Source organism: Leptonotus elevatus, chromosome 3, assembly GCF_054856555.1.
Source record: "Leptonotus elevatus isolate MCC_2025b chromosome 3, RoL_Lele_1.0, whole genome shotgun sequence".
Lineage (NCBI taxonomy): Eukaryota > Metazoa > Chordata > Actinopteri > Syngnathiformes > Syngnathidae > Leptonotus > Leptonotus elevatus.
In genome coordinates this window covers 25778176-25794349 of record NC_141241.1, presented here as the reverse complement: position 1 = coordinate 25794349, position 16174 = coordinate 25778176, and the positions used below count along the sequence as shown (strand labels likewise).

The 16174-nt window shown below is 38.9% G+C and overlaps 2 protein-coding genes across 2 annotated transcripts; one reads left to right on the top strand and one right to left on the bottom strand.

Moving 5' to 3' along the window:
* Positions 1–1183: 1183 nt before the first annotated feature.
* Positions 1184–6732, bottom strand: slc67a1 (solute carrier family 67 member 1). Its single transcript, XM_086072013.1, has 10 exons — positions 6286–6732; positions 5315–5412; positions 5092–5237; positions 3853–3985; positions 3571–3683; positions 3272–3382; positions 3072–3172; positions 2900–3001; positions 1631–1751; positions 1184–1381 (listed from the first exon to the last, which is right to left on the bottom strand). Exons 1-10 carry the CDS (start codon positions 6439–6441, stop codon positions 1194–1196), a joined length of 1269 nt encoding a protein of 422 aa, XP_085928139.1. The 5' UTR covers positions 6442–6732; the 3' UTR covers positions 1184–1193.
* Positions 6733–7125: 393 nt separating this feature from the next.
* LOC147177560 (very-long-chain (3R)-3-hydroxyacyl-CoA dehydratase-like) lies at positions 7126–15368 on the top strand. The gene is made up of 11 exons (XM_086072249.1): positions 7126–7324; positions 8177–8219; positions 8379–8452; positions 9579–9743; positions 10029–10080; positions 10182–10292; positions 10869–10996; positions 11123–11235; positions 13923–14029; positions 14107–14238; positions 14461–15368. The coding sequence occupies exons 1-11, from the start codon at positions 7244–7246 to the stop codon at positions 14535–14537; spliced, it is 1083 nt and encodes a 360-aa protein (XP_085928375.1). The 5' UTR covers positions 7126–7243; the 3' UTR covers positions 14538–15368.
* The last annotated feature ends 806 nt before the right edge of the window (positions 15369–16174 follow it).

Sequence of the window (16174 nt, the reverse complement as noted above, 5' to 3'; positions counted from 1 at the left end):
TTGGCCAAGTCATAAAAATATAGTATATCCTTGTGAAGCGTTGCGGCACATTGGTCACTGTCTGCACTGTTACTCGTTTGTATATTATTTTGTATGATTTCCATCTTAATCCTTAAATTTAACATATCTTTGAAATATACATTGAATAAATAATGTGAAGGTGTCATCTTGTGAAAAACTGAAAACGTCGCAATTGTAAATAATGTTTTCGAGTTTTCAAAATTGCATTTATATGTAATTTTTTATTTACATTTTTTTCCCAGTATTTTGGCAGTCAGGTGATTGTTTTTTTCTTCAGCAATTTTGCTAGCTTTGGGAAAAATTAGGCTGGTGTGCCTAAACACAGTTACTAGTGACACTTCTCTTTTTAGAGAATAAAAAGAGTGATACCGCACAACAAGGGAGTCTCGGAATGTGATTCAGACGCTCGCAGAGCAGAGTGAGCCATACTGGGACTTAGAATGGAAAAGAGCTTTAAGTCGATCTGGCCCAAAAGAGTCTGGCCTAAAACTACGGTACGGCTGCAGTCCAGTGTTGGTACAACCGGGTCGTGGGAATTAACATTTCTGTAAAATTTGGAACCAAAAAGTATATATACACATCACAAATATTCATCTGTATTGTACATTTGGATCTCAATAAAGAGAATACAGTAGTGTTGAAAAGTTGATTTAGATTTAGGTGAATTTTACTACTGAAATGACATGATTTGCCACAATCTTTTGGTTTGCACTGCTGCATACAGTGGCATGAAAAGTAGTTCCCTCTTCTGAAGTACTTTTTTTGTTTGCATAGCTTCCCCACTTGAATAAGGTCAACAAACAAATGTCAAGATCAGATAACCCATCTTTTGCGGCTGGATACACGCCGGACACCTGGGAGAAGTAGATGATCGTCTGCATGCCGATTCTTTCCATCGAGGATGTTGAAGTCCACCTGTTCCTGCCCTCGCCGCTGTTCCATGTCACAGTCTTTTCATTTTCCATGAATCTCCTTGCTCTGTACTTATCACGTCAAAGAAATCCAAATTCCATTTCATATGGCGGCCTGGCCCGGTTGTCCAGATTACGCACTCCGGGTGTGAATGTAATTCATCGAAGTTATTTAATCGATACTTTAGTGTACAATAAGCTCGCTGTGCTGTACAATGGAATCCTTTGAAGAAAACAGAAGATTTGAAAACTTGAAGAGTATCATTCCTTATATTCGGCTTTCTTGTTGAGTCGCCGCTGCAGCAGGTACACAAACACGGCACTATTTACAATAAACTGAAGAAAGCCGATGGAGAAAATGCCGTAGTTGACATAGAGAAAGCCGCCAATGGTCGGTCCAACTGTACGAAGTAGAGACTGGACTGATGCACACAGTCCCAACATTGTGCCTGGACAAGGAAGCAGAAAAGGCAACAATTAATAATCTTAAATAGAAATAATACATATTTTGTGTATCTCACATTTTGGGTTGTGTTCAAATACATTTGTTGGCTTGAAGTAAACACAAAAAAGGCACTCAAATATACCATCAGCATTTTACCTTTGTAAAATGTGCAGTAAATGAGTTTGTTATAAGATGCAAATGAAGTACTTCCAAAAACCTTTGACTTGTGTACATCATCTCAACAGGATCTTACCCGTGTCAGAGGACGGCACACTCTTGGTGAGCAAACTGTCTGTGATGACATTAAACACACTGAGAGAAAACATCATGGGGACCACAGTCAGGCAGAAATGGAACACATTCTGCATGTACGCCTGCAGGAAGAAGACATTTCATTGGGCTATTTTCACTTCTTAAATCAACACTTTGTAATAGCTAACTAACTAAGTTAATAGATCATTACTGTTAACTCATTCACTGCCATTGACGGTTATAGACGTCAAAATTAATTTGAACTATTTTGATTAGTTTAACATTTTTTCCACTTTTGTTAAAAGTATGAAAACCTAGATTTTTTTTATTGTTCATTTAGAACAGATATAAAATTAATGATTAATCGTGAGTTAACTAGTCAAAATCATGTAATTATTTACGATTAGAAATTGTAATCGCCTGATGCCCCTAATTTTTAATAATCTTTTCAATTAAAAAGATGTAATTATTTAAAAAATAATCATATTTTCTATTTAACAAAATATTTTAATTATTAAAAAAAAAAAATCAATAATCTTTTATATTTTAAAAATAATATTATTTTTTAATTGTTATTTTTTTCTTTAAAAAAAAGTTTAATTTTTTTATTATCTTTTCTTAAAAAAAGATTATTAAAAATTAGGGGCGTTCGGCGATTAATTTTTTTAATCATAATTAATCGGATTACTTCTCTAGTTAACGATTAATCACAAACTTTATATCTGTTCTAAATGTACAACACAACATTTTTTCCCTAAGTTTTCATACTTTTGTTAACAAAGTGGATTTTTTTTTTTAACTTATAGAAATAAAGAGAATTTTTACATCTATAGCCGTCAATGGCAGTGAATGAGTTATTTGAGAAATAGTTGCAACTTAAGAATAATGTTCCAATAACATATGTAAACCATTAACTGATACTCAACAGGTCACTAGTAGTTCACTAATTTCTTGTTTATGATCTATTACTCATTTAGTAGGTATAGTTATAAATCATTAACTATAAGTTAATACCTAACAGTTTATTATTGATATAGTAACTATCTCCAAGCATCATTATAAATCCTTAACAACACATAATTAATGATTAATTAATTAACAGTTGACTAATTATCTATTAACTAGTTATAACAGATAATTAGTATTGATCAGAGTTAGATGGCAATTATTATTGTCTTTCATAAAGACAAGCTTTGATGTCATTAGACCAGTACGACATGGTACATCATGTGGCGTGCGTGTTTCTTCAGTGTGTGAGTACAGTGCGTACCTGAGCCAGACCCACGAAAGCAGAAATTCCAATAGACAGAAGCAGCAGTGAAATCTCAGAGTATCTTGCTGTAAGTCGCCCGATCACCCCTCCCTGAATCACCTGCGGCGGAAAATGCTTGGGATTTAATGAGCAATAGGAGATTAGGAGAGTTTTTTTTTTAATGACTCACCATTTGTGCTATTCCAAAATATGCCATTAGGTATCCATTTTGCTCAGGTGTTAACTTGAAAAATTCCAATGCAATTATAGAGAACATCACTTGGAAAATGCCTGAACAAAAAGATCACAGCCCGTTGTCACTGAAATCTTCTAGTGTTTAGAAATAAACGGAACAATTTTGTTTAAAAAAAGAAAAGAGAAATCTCTCACCTGATGGTAAACCTGTAACAATCTTCACAACAAAGGTCGGAGTCACGCCTGGAAACTTCAATAGTCTTGTGATCTGGCTCACGCTGAATATGGACTTGCTTTTGGTCTCAGCTGCGGTGGATTCAAATCATACAATCATATATAGAACCCAAAGCCATGAGAATGCGAATAATCTACATGATTGATGACACACAAACATTTAATAAATCCATCTGTTAAAAACTGAACTAGTTGAAACCAACCAACCTATTTTATTTCCTTAAAAATATATATGTTTGGAAAACTCGAGTGTGTCTTACAATCTGTTTTGGTAGTTGGACTTTGAACTTTAGTGGTTTGCGGTATAAAGCACAACACCAACAGCAAACTTAATGCGCTCCCAGCAGCACCACCGTACGCAGCAAATCTCTCCCTGGGAAACACAAGGTCAACTTAGCGTTAGCTGGACAACATAACAAACCTGCACACGTGCACTAAATACATTCAAAAGAGTTATAAATAGATTCATGTGATACATTTAACAAGAGGTGGTAGTGTTTTTGCGGGAAAGCAATATCACGGTAGAGATAAATGACAGTCACCCATATCTTGTGACGAGATGACCACCCAAAGTGGAGCCAGCAATCATTCCAATGCCAAAACAAAGACCAAGTTTGGAAAGTGCATCGGCGCGCTTTTCAGGTTCTGAAAGGTCTGCTACAACCATCTGAGAAGCTGCAGACAAAAGGTGATCAATGGTGAAAAATGGAGGTTCATCCAGGAGCTGTTTATGTAAAAAGATGGATGTCAGTGTAAGTTATGTAGATGTGTTTTCTCCTAAATGAGTCTTTTTGCTAGTTAGCCATTAGCCCCTCCAGTGGACACTAGTGTCGTCTTGACATACACTGCCGTCCAGTGGTCAACGTTTTTAAGTGAAAAAAAATGAAAAAAAGTCCAACATGATGGCCGACACAAATCAGATGTGACGTGCAAGGAAGGAATAAGTAATACCTGCAGGAGGACCTTGCAGGTAAAACAAAACATATATTGGGACATCAAGCAACAACTGAGGAGTAATAATAGTAAGTATTAAGTATTGATTTTGTAATTTGAGGAGATTGCGATTGATCATGAGTCCACTAAATTGGACATTGGACATCATTAGCAGTATTGTTACTAAAACTTAGTGTTGCTGTAACTTTGTTGCTTTTGAAAATACTTCATCTGCAGTATTTATTTATTTATTTTTGCTTTAAATCATCATTTAATTGTTATTATAGCAGTGTTTTATGGATTTTAGTCCTCATATGAGAGTAAGGATCCTTGTCCTGATGTTTTGTAGCGGTCAGGTGCAGAACATGCTAGCAAAGTCTACAGGATAGTCGACTATATACCATCTGACTCAAGTGGGGATTATGACAGCGGCAGTGATGATGAATGGTTGCCAGAAGAAAGAAAATTACTATCTGTGCTTCATAAAAAGTTCATTTTTCTTTGGTCAATGTTTTTGCAATATATGAAGTAGTTTTAAAATATTTTAAAAATATGTGAACACAATGTTAAAAATCAGGCATGTTCTAGTGGTTACATTATTGTATCATTATTTATTCTTTTCTTACAAACATATTTCATCAGTTGCTCAAATGCACGTTATCCACCCTAGTGGACATGTCACCAACTCCTTGAAAAATTAAGGCGATTTTTCCCCCATGCCTATAAAGGGTAATTAAAACACTTTTTTTTTAAATCCTGATGTAGCTTATCATAATGTGTGCATGAAAGGATTAATGTGTGGCATAAATCCACTGGTGGATGAGATTCCTTATACAAGAGACACTCACCTGGTAGGACATGCATGACAACTGTGGGGAGTTTGTGGACAAAAAGCATGGCAGGAGAGTCTGCTATTGCCAGTAGAATGAAGAACACAATATTTGCAGCGCACGCCAATGAGAGTGCTGCTCGGGCCCCGATAACATCTGCAAACCTACCATACAATAAAGGAAGCATAACACCACGCATTAAGGTTGCTCACGAGTCACTGCAAAAGTTGGCTGTTCTTACCTTCCAAACAAAGGACCCCCGAAGAGTTGAATGACACCAACCGTGGTTTGCAAATAACCAAACCACAAAGTGTCAAAGCCCAGTTTCTTTGCCAAATACTGTTACAAACATAAAACAGACATAAAACTTTAACTCGTCTATTGTCAGAAAAAAACATATACTGTAGATGTTAATGATTATTTGAACTAATAAAGTTTCCAACTCTGGATCATAATTTCATATCCGGCCTTGTACATCTGTAGAACACCACTAACTACATAACAACATGAGGCAAAATTAATTCAATCACTTTTTTGAGCCCACATCACACAAGATGCAATGTTGACAAAAATGGCACACAATGTATGTATGTATTTAGATATTTTCGCAGAGAAGTAGTTTGCTTCTAGTATAGGTTACAAATAAAGGGCAGGTCTCATGCTGTCCAGCTAATGTATATCTTAGAGCAACTCATATTTTAGCTTGAAGAATGCATTATCATTAATATTATTACGATGGCAGCATGGCACACGACTAGTTAGCACATTCGCCTCACAGTTCTGAAATGGGGGATTTGAATCTGTATGAGCAAAGCAGCTATACGATATGAGCAAGTGTGTGTGTGCGTGCGTGCGTTTATATTAATTACCTTGTGTATGAAATGCGCTACAAACGCTGCCTTGCCTATAATGAGCTTAACAGCGTTTTAATATTAAAATGCGGCTGGTAAATTATTAAAAAATCAACAGTGCTGTATCTTCAGGCTGAAAATATCACATTAAACTATACACGTCCAATGGTAATTTTGCAGCGAACTTTGGTTTGCTTTTTCTCACTGCAAAATTTACTGACGTACAAGTAATATAATATATTCAGCCTCCAGATACATTAAAGAAAACGAAATATAGTCAATGGTCACTTCCGGAGCAGTGGCCACTTTACTGCAACTACGGAAAAATAACTTCCTCCTCCAGTACGACAGAAACACTTACAGGCGTGATGGAGAACTGTATAAACATCCATGTTATGTCCAAAGCAGCGATTAGATAAACGACGTAAATAGTTCTTTTCTTGCTCAAATTAGTTTCAGCATTAGCTTGATAGCTAACTGATGCCGTTTCGTCGCTGTTTTCAACTCTTGCTGCCATGTTGCCTTACACATCAAAACAAAAAGAATGCTGATGGTAATATTATCCCACGGATAGTTTGCTGGGTCAAACCCAAATTCGGCAAAAGGTGTGAGGACGTTCGGTTTCCTGCACGACGGTCACCGTTAACGCGTTATAATAGTTGAACTTTGGAACGGAAACCGAAAGGAAACGAATGTGACAAGTCAGACACGCAGTAAAGCAGAAATAGCCACGAAAAAAACTCAACAAATTGTTAAGCGCTGTTCATTGGTCAAAACGGAAAAGAGGAAAAATAAAATTTTCATGGAATCCTAAATTCTGCCAAGACGCATTCAATTGCCTCTCTAGAGTATTGTACATTTGTTTACTAACGAACGATTTAATTTAAAATATTTTCTTAGATGCTGCGTTTGGAAATATTCAAACGCGCGTTCTGAAATATAATTTAAAAGAGTGTCAATATATCATAAATGTTTGCAGTTGTCTGTATGTATTTGTACTAATGACATTGTAAAGAAGCACGAAGGGACAAACTGTTAGTAACGCATACTGTAAATCACGATCACAGTGATATTACACCGTATCGTTAGTATACATTTGGAAATACACTTGGGGATCACTGGATTGTCGTTTTATTTTGAAACTAAACGCGTTGACTCTTATTTTTTTAAGCTGAGGAGCCAATCGGCCAAATCCCGGAAGTATTCCATCGTAATGCGTTGTGTAGCGTAATAGTGAGCAGGTTGAGTCTTTAGTGCATATTTTACGATACTTTGTCGTGTTTTTGTAGCATGTAGATATCAGCGAGAACTCGGTTGCAATGCAGATCCTCACACCTCGCGTTTACTGGGCTCAACGGCACGGAGAGATTTATCTCCGAGTAGAGTTGAGTGACACCAAGGTAAATATCTGCTTTGCCGTTTTCAACCTTGGCCAGTGGCCACACTACATACGTAAGAGATATATAATACCGTATACGTTTATTTTCTTCCTTAATTGCTTTCTCCGCGAATGGTTTGATACACGCTTGTGAATAAAAAAAAAAAAAGAAGCTCAAATGATATGCTATTATTAATAATTAATCAATTTGAAGTCAGTGATCATGTTATGCTCACAGCAATTGTTTTCACAAAGTACTAAAATAAAGATTAATATGCAACACATTTTTTTTTATATAATGCCTGCAAATGTGTTTACATTTTCAAACAATCAATTTTATAACATTCCTAGAAAATGACAATGTCCCGTCGCTAGTGAGCTATTTTTAGAACGGGCCTGAGATGTAGCGGTACTGCTATATTGCTTGAAACCTTTCGAGCGTCCAATCAGATTTCTGTGATGTCATCCATGTACAGACTTGTACAGTGTGTTTGGTTGATGCAGCTGTCTGTCATTTACACGTATGAGATGTGATGTGCGTTGCAGTAAACAACCCATTCATCACGAACACTCAGACACGCAACACTCATCGAACAGCATCTGTTTAAGCACAGGCCAATAAAAGATGCATGACTTTTAATGGGAGTGTTGGATTTTGTTCAGGCTCTCCAATGGAAACCTGAAACAGGATGACAGTGAGACATGTCACTTCATTTGAATTACAATCAAATGTATTACATTACAATAAAAATAAGTAAACTTCCTTTTACTGTTTACACTGGCACACGTCTTTAGTGATAGTCTCCGTAGGGGTGAAATTTTGAATATATTGTCTTAATTTTCATCTAAGTTAATTTTACAACATGTCTTTTAGGATCTTGAAATCAACCTGCAAGACAACACAATTCAGTTCAGAGGTTTGTATGTGCATTTTTGCAAATGTCTTCACACTATCTAAAAAAGCAAAAATGCAGGGTGGCTAGTTTCAAGTATGTTACTATACAGTACCTCCTTCTACAGTTTAGACTAACCGCAGCATCAAATTGTTCAATTCATAATGTTCTTGTCTTTCACAGCACAAGGCCATGGAGCTAAAGGAGATAATGAATACAAGTTTAGTTTGGAGTTTTGGGAAGGCATCAGACCTGAGGTATAATAGTTTTATTCATTTCATTCTTCTATCTATCTCAATGTACTTCATTATCTGTGTATTTCTGCCTATGCACTCCAACTACCCGACTATTGCCAGCATGATCCATGTTTTAAGACACGCAAACATTAAAAGGAATTTGGAGAATTGTCCCCTTCTTTTGTTTTTCTACAAATAGTTGAGTCTCAGAAATGCTTCCTCTCCCATCAGGTGTTTTTATTTTTATATGGTCTGCAATTCCTCCCCACTGTTATTATGTAAGTGGAGGCAAAAAGCAGTATCATGCTATCATGTCAAAGCTTCAAATTTAAAAATTATATTAATGTATATCGTACACCACTCTGCTATATTAACTAATTTACTGCCATTGACGGCTATAGACGTCAAAAATTCATTTAAACTATTTCTATTAGTTTAACATTTTTTCCACTTTTGTTATCAAGAGTATGAAAACCTAGGGAAAAAAATATTGTACATTTAGACCAGATATAAAATTTGTGATTAATCATGAGTTAACTATTGAAGTCATGCGATTAAATACAAATACAAAATGTAATCGCCTGACGACCTAATTTAAAAAAATATTTTCTTTTCTTTTTTTAAAATAATCATTTTTCAAAAAATAAGAAGGAAACATATTTTTTTTAAATAAAGAAAAGATTAAAAATTATGGTGTCAGGCGATTTTTTTTATTATTGTAATACATCTCATGACTTCAATAGTTAACTCGTGATTAATCACAAATTTTATATCTGGCCTAAATGTACAATATTTTACAGATCTCAGTGAAGGACTCAGTGAGTCTTTTATACATGCATTGAGGAATGTCTTATGATAAATGAAATATACTAAGGGCATGTATTTTGTCCATATCTGAAGTAGCATTTTTGTCATACATCTGGTTAGGAGGTGTGTGGTCCTATGTGGCCCTTAATCAGCACTGAAGAAAAATTGTGGGGCCCCCTCCTGTATTTAAGTTGCCTGTCCCCATGCCAGACTGACTTGTTGTACAGCTGTCATTTATGCTCATTGTGTTGACGCTGCCTAATGTTGTCCCTGACGAGAAAAATTCAATGTCTTACTTACATATTGTGTGCTTGTTTCTTTATCACCGTGTTCCATTCAGATTGAACACAAGTCAACGCAGCGTCAGGTAGACATCAAAATCAAGAAGCAGGAAGAGCGCTGGTGGGACCGTCTGACGCTGCAGAAGAAGAAGCCTCTGTTTCTGGCTCCTGATTTCAACCGCTGGCTGGATGAGTCTGATGCCGAGATGGAGCTTCAGGCAAAGGTATCAAACAAACAGACGGGCTGCTTTTCCAAATCTAATATTCCTATATCTGAAAACCCCTCACTAAGTTGCTATACTATTTTTCTGTTCACTGTGACATTGTTAGCAGAAAAAAAGTTCCAACTACTCTTACATTTACTATTCAGAGTATATTTGGATGTTTTGTGTTAATTGTTTTTAACAATTGTAGCTAGACCACCAAACAATAATTGTAGTCTAAGTCTGGTGGATTTTGGGAATAATAAAATGTTAATGTGTAACACTTCATGGTTTGTTTTCTCTTAGGAGGAAGAAAAGATTAACAAAATAAGTGTGGAGTCGAGAGTTCGTAAAGACCGTGAGTCCTGTTGAAATTGTCACCTGTGTACAAATCAAAAACTATCCAAGACACTACATGTCGTCATTCACTTTTTTCCCCACTTCATTCTTCTTCTATAGCCTACCTGGGCCTGAAGAAAGGCTACTTATTTATGTACAATCTGGTGCAGTTCCTTGGATTCTCCTGGATCTTTGTCAACATGACCGTTCGACTCTTCATTCTTGGTCAAGGTTTGTATTTCGTAAGGTTGCAGGAGTGTGTCATGTTGGACTACGTCTCCCAACCCACTCCCACAATTTCAACGCCCCCCAAAAACGGCCACTGGGCAAAAGCGCAGGAAGAGAGTCCTAGAGTTAGAAAAAGTCCTTCCTTGGGCTGCTTACATGCTGCTGTGATCATGTTTCAGTTCATAGCAAAATGTTCTTCCATTATTGCACTTGAGTCCAGCTCATGTAATCAGCCACCAATTTGACCTTTTTGTTACTATAAGCTTCCATTTTCCAGCATATCCAACAACTCTCAGTTCTATTATAAAACATCGTAACAGGGGAAGCCTGTTTTGAGGGTGTCAAATAGAACAGTTATAATGCACTTGTTCCCATGATATCTTTTTTTAATCCTGATTGAATCGTAGACAACCATTTTAATTGCAAACATACTTAGCATAAGTGCGTTGTGCATGTTCATTAACATGAAACAAAAAGGTCAAGGAAAACGCTGTGTTTTCACAGATTTAAAGAGAACCAAAACACAATTATTGTTTCATTTGTTCCACTCCCTTTTCCCCTCTTCTTACCACTCCACAGATTCCTTTTATGATACTTTTCAAACCTCGGCTGATGTGATGTACTTCTGCCAGATGATGGCCGCGCTGGAGGTGATTAACCCCTTGCTAGGTTTGGTCAAGACAAGCTTTTTTCCTGCTATGATACAGGTGAAGGAAACCTGTTCCGATACTTCAACTTTTGCTCACTTTTTGATTGTATGTTCTTCATATCTTCACTTGTGATAGTCTTCTAAACAGATGTATTTGTATTTATTCTAATATGTCCCGTCACAGGTAGCAGGAAGGAATGTAATTTTATTTGTCATCTTTGGCTGCTTGGAAGAGATGCAGATCAAACCTGTTGTCTTCTTCGTCTTTTACCTGTGGAGCACCATTGAAGTATTCAGGTAAATTACATTAATCTCACATAAGTCATTACATTTCTGCAGATATTTAATTTAAGTATATTTTTTCATGGGACAACACTGAAAAAATGACACTTTGACACAATGAAAAGTATGTACAGCTGAAATAACAGTCAATTTATTGTTCCTTCAAAGTAACTCAAATTACAGGCATTAAAGGAGAAGTCAATCCATCCATCTATCATCTACCGCTTATCTGGGGTCGGGTCGCGGGGGCAGCAGCTTGAGCAGGGAAGCCCAGACTTCCCTCTCCCCAGCCACTTCAGCCAGCTCCTCCGACGGGATCCCAAGGCGTTCCCAGGCAAGCCGAAAGACATAGTCTCTCCAGCGTGTCCTGGGTTGTCCCCGGGATCTCCCGCCGGCGGGACACCTCTCCAGGGAGGCGTCCAGGAGGCATCCGAACCAGATGTCTGAGCCACCTCAACTGGTTCCTCTCAACGCGGAGGAGTAGCGGCTCGACACTGAGTCCCTCCCGGATGACCGAGCTTTTCACCCTATCTCTAAGGGAGAGCCCGGCTACCCTGCGGAGGAAACTCATTTCTTACGGGTTTGAGGATTGCCGCCACAACAGGCACCAATCACCTTACGGCCACAGCTCCGATCGGCAGCCTCAACAATGGAAGCGCGGAACATGATCCACTCAAACTCAATGTCCCCCGCCTACTTTGGGATAAGGGAGAAGTTCTGCCGGAGGTGGGTGTTGAAACTCTTTCTGACAGGGGATTCTGCCAGATGTTCCCAGCAGACCCTCACAATACGTTTGGGTCTGCCCGGTCGGACCAGCATCTTACCCCGCCATCGGAGCCAACACACCACCAGGTGGTGATCAGTTGACAGCTCCGCCCCTCTCTTAATCCGAGTGTCCAACACATGCGGCCGCAAATCCGATGACACGACTACAAAGTCGATCATCGAACTGCGGCCTAGGGGGTCCTGGTGCCAAGTGCACATATGGACACCCTTGTGTTTGAACATGGTGTTCGTTATGGTCAGTCCGTGGCGAGCACAGAAGTCCAATAACAAAACACTTACTCTGGTTCCGATCGGGGGAGGGCGTTCCTCCCAATCATGCCCCTCCAGGTCTCACTGTCATTACCCACGTGAGCGTTGAAGTCCCCCAGCAGAACGAGGGAGTCCCCAGGGGGAGCGCTCTCCAGCACACCCTCCAAGGACTCCAGAAAGGGTGGGTACTCTGAGCTGCTGTTCGGTTTATAAGCACAAACAACAGTCAGGACCCGTCCCCCCACCCGAAGGCGGAGGGAGGCTACCCTCTCGTTCACCGGGTTAAACCCCAACGTACAGACGCCTAGCCGGGGGGCAATGAGTATGCCCACACCTGCTCTGCGCCTCTCACCGTTGGCATCTCCAGAGTGGAAGAGAGTCCAGCCCCTCTCGAGAGGATTGGTACCAGAACCCAAGCTGTGTGTGGAGGCGAGTCCGACTATATCTAGTCGGAACTTCTCAGCCTCGCACACCAGCTCGGGCTCCTTCCCTCCCAGAGAGGTGACATTCCATGTCCCCAGAGCTCGCTTCAGAAGCCGGGGGTCGGACCGTCAAGGCCCCCATCTTTGGCTGCCACCCAACTCACTGCGGACCCGATCCCTTTGGCCCCTCCCACCGGTAGTGAGCCCATGGGAAGGGGGACCCACGTTGCCTTTTCGGGCAAAATTTCTTGACAATAATATATTCTATGCAGCTCCACTAGTCTAAATACGGTATTCTGGTTAATATTGCGTTAGTGGAATATGAGTTAAGCAGTAAAATGCAGCCGTTTTTATCAATATCAGAAGGCAGCCATTTTGCCATTTGCTTTCGAGTGAAAATGACATCATAGTTGCTCAGGTCTCAGGTAACAACCAATCACAGTGCAGCTTCAGAAAACAGGTGAGCTGTGATTGGTCGTTGCCGGAACAACAACTGTGATGTCATCTTCAGTCAACAGCAAAATAATGTGGCGTTAGAAACGACAAACACACAAAGTCTTTACTGATCAGCAGAGAAGCAGAAAGAGAGGTGGACTTATTTTGATTGAACTCACCGTCCACTCCCACAGCTTCTACCATAACGTTCCTTGCAGCATCCATTTTTAGGTTGTCCAAATAAAAAGGATGTGCCGTGTCATATATATAATCCACCTCCATTATAAATCTCTACTCGTCCATGTTCGTTGCAGTGAATTAAGTGTTAAGCATTATAACGTTTTGCTGACATGATAGCGAAATAGGATCTGGCGAGTGTTTTATTCTGAAAAGTAACCGGAAATTTTATTTTGAAACTGCGTCGGTCTTCCTGTCCCGCTCGATGTGTTCTGTGATAGTTTGCCATTTGACAGATACCGACGGATGCGTCGTTCGGCAAAAATAAAAAATAGGTCTATCCATGCGGCGGCCTCCGGCACGATGCAGCTGGTCCACAGTCGATCCGCAGCGCACACGCAGCCGGTGCAATCTGGGGTTATCGTTAAAAGTTCTCAGGTGTGAATAGGGAGCAAGTGTGTTAAATTTGGTATTAGAGCTCTCGCATTGCCTACTGGTCACTGAAGGTTCAACATGGCAAAGAAAAAAAAAAACTGCTGCTCCACCTCCCTGCAGAAACTGCGCCACAGGGCAATATTTCAACATGATAATGAGCCTAAACGTACAACCCTATTGAACATCTCTCATTCTTAGGTACCCTTTCTACATGCTGGCCTGCATTGGCACTGAGTGGAAGCTGTTGACATGGCTCAGATACAGCCTTTGGATCCCATTGTACCCACTTGGGGTTGTCGCTGAAGGTAATTGCCACCCGATGGCTGTATTGACTAAAGGTCACACTGTTGGTGACAGCTTGTTTTTGTGTGGCTATGTGCAGCGGTGGCTGTGATCCAGTCCCTCCCCATCTTTGACAAGACACGTCTGTTCAGCCTCCCCCTGCCTGCACTGCTGGGACACTACTTGAGCTTTTCTTACACTCTGCAGCTGTACCTGGTTCTCATGTTCCTGGGTAAGGCAGCAACCACACACTTGGATCCTCAGAGCTTTCAGCCATTTTGTTCCTACTGGTAACTGGTAACATGACAGTTATGTTTTTCCAAATGAAAAAAGCAACAAAAACTGTTTATGTATCGCTCTAACTGCTTTTCAGTGATTAGTAGTGCTGATTGTGTAAGTGAGCTTTGATTCTATTAAGTAAATATTAACCAGCGTTTTTTTCTTCTTCCAACAGGACTCTTCATCAATTTCCGATATCTATACAAGCAGAGGAGGAGACGTTTTCGATCAAGGAAAAGGAAAGTTCACTAATGGAGCAGGATACTGTATAACATCCTCTTAGCCACAAGGTTTATTTTTCTCATTGCCTTTTCCATGGAATTCATACTGGGAGGGAGTTTATCCTCGATTTTCTTTATTGGCTCTTTCCTAAAAGTCTACAGTTCCACACTACAGATGATTGTTTGACTGGCTCATGTTTATTAATGTTTTGAGATGTGTAAAAATGTAATTGTCGTATTTTACAAAATTCAATCAAATGTCCAGTTTTGAGACCAAAGCAGACTTCCAGCCTGCAAAAAGAAGCTGGCAGGTTGAACCCTCCATCATTGGCATAAATGTATTTCATATACTGAGATTGGCTGGCAGCCAATCCAGGTTGTGCACCACCTCTCTCCCAAAATCAGATGGATTATGTTGCAGCTCGCCCACAACCCTGGTTAATACATTCAGTATAGAAAAGGGATGGATAGATGCATTTGATATAGTTTCTACCTAATGGCACAATGCGTTATGTTGTTGCATGCTCAATGTTAATGTACTTGAATAGAAATGAAACTTTCTTTGTTGTGGCATGTTCATAATGCCTCTGCAAATGTGCTTGAGTTTCATATGACAGCTAAATCCAAATGACTGTTGTGCTTCGACACAGCATTTCCATCACGGCACTCTCAAATGTGAAAGTTGTATGCTTCATTTATGCTCTGCCTTGACTTTGTGTATTATGTATTCATATTACATTAAAATGTAGATTTTGTTTGTTTGTTTTACACTAACATCAGTTTGTTTTGGTTGTTAAAAGCCATGCTCATAATCTTTTATTCTATGAATGTGTTTTGAAGTATAATAAACAAGAAAATGTTACATTTAGGTAGCAGATGTGTTTTTTATTTTAAATACAGTAGACCTGAAAACTAGAGGTTAGATGGTAGGAAAAGGATGTGATGTTTGTATGTTTTGTCTCACTCATAGGATGCTGTTCTGGTCCTTTATTAATCTGGAAAGAGCCAAATAACTATTATGAGTATACAGTAGTGTTCAAATATGTCTAAAGTTTTATTTTATACTCATATTAAAAATGTCATACACTAATGACAAATATTTTCATGGGATCACCATCAGCTATGATTCTGACACCCAATTTCACTTAGGGCATTGCACACTGGAAATTCTTGCACTATGATCTCAGATGCAAGAGTTGGACTGCTTGTATTTGTTACTGTAGATTTCTCAGGTATCTGTATTGGAGTATTTATTTTTCTGATGACTTTTTACTTTTTCTCCTGTACATTTGAAAACATACCTATATTTATACACATTTGTCAAAGTTTGTAGACTGGTTACTTTTTTAACCTATGTGGATGAGGAAGCTGTGAAAAAGAGTTGATATCTTGATTGATTCTTTAAATGATTGAGATTTTGGGCAGTCTTAAGGTCAATGGTAGAAGCATTAATAATGATGAAACAGATTTGGAGAAACAAGGTATTCCCCATCCCTTACAGTATGACAACTTAGTGATGTAGTCGGCTTAAATGATCCGTGGTCAATTTTGTTGCCTTGTGACAGTCCAAAAAAATCCGTAAGATAAGTTTGCTACTGATAAATTGTCAGTTGAATACTGATTATCTTGTCAGATTTGGTATGCAGCAAAACTAATAAAGAAGGAAAA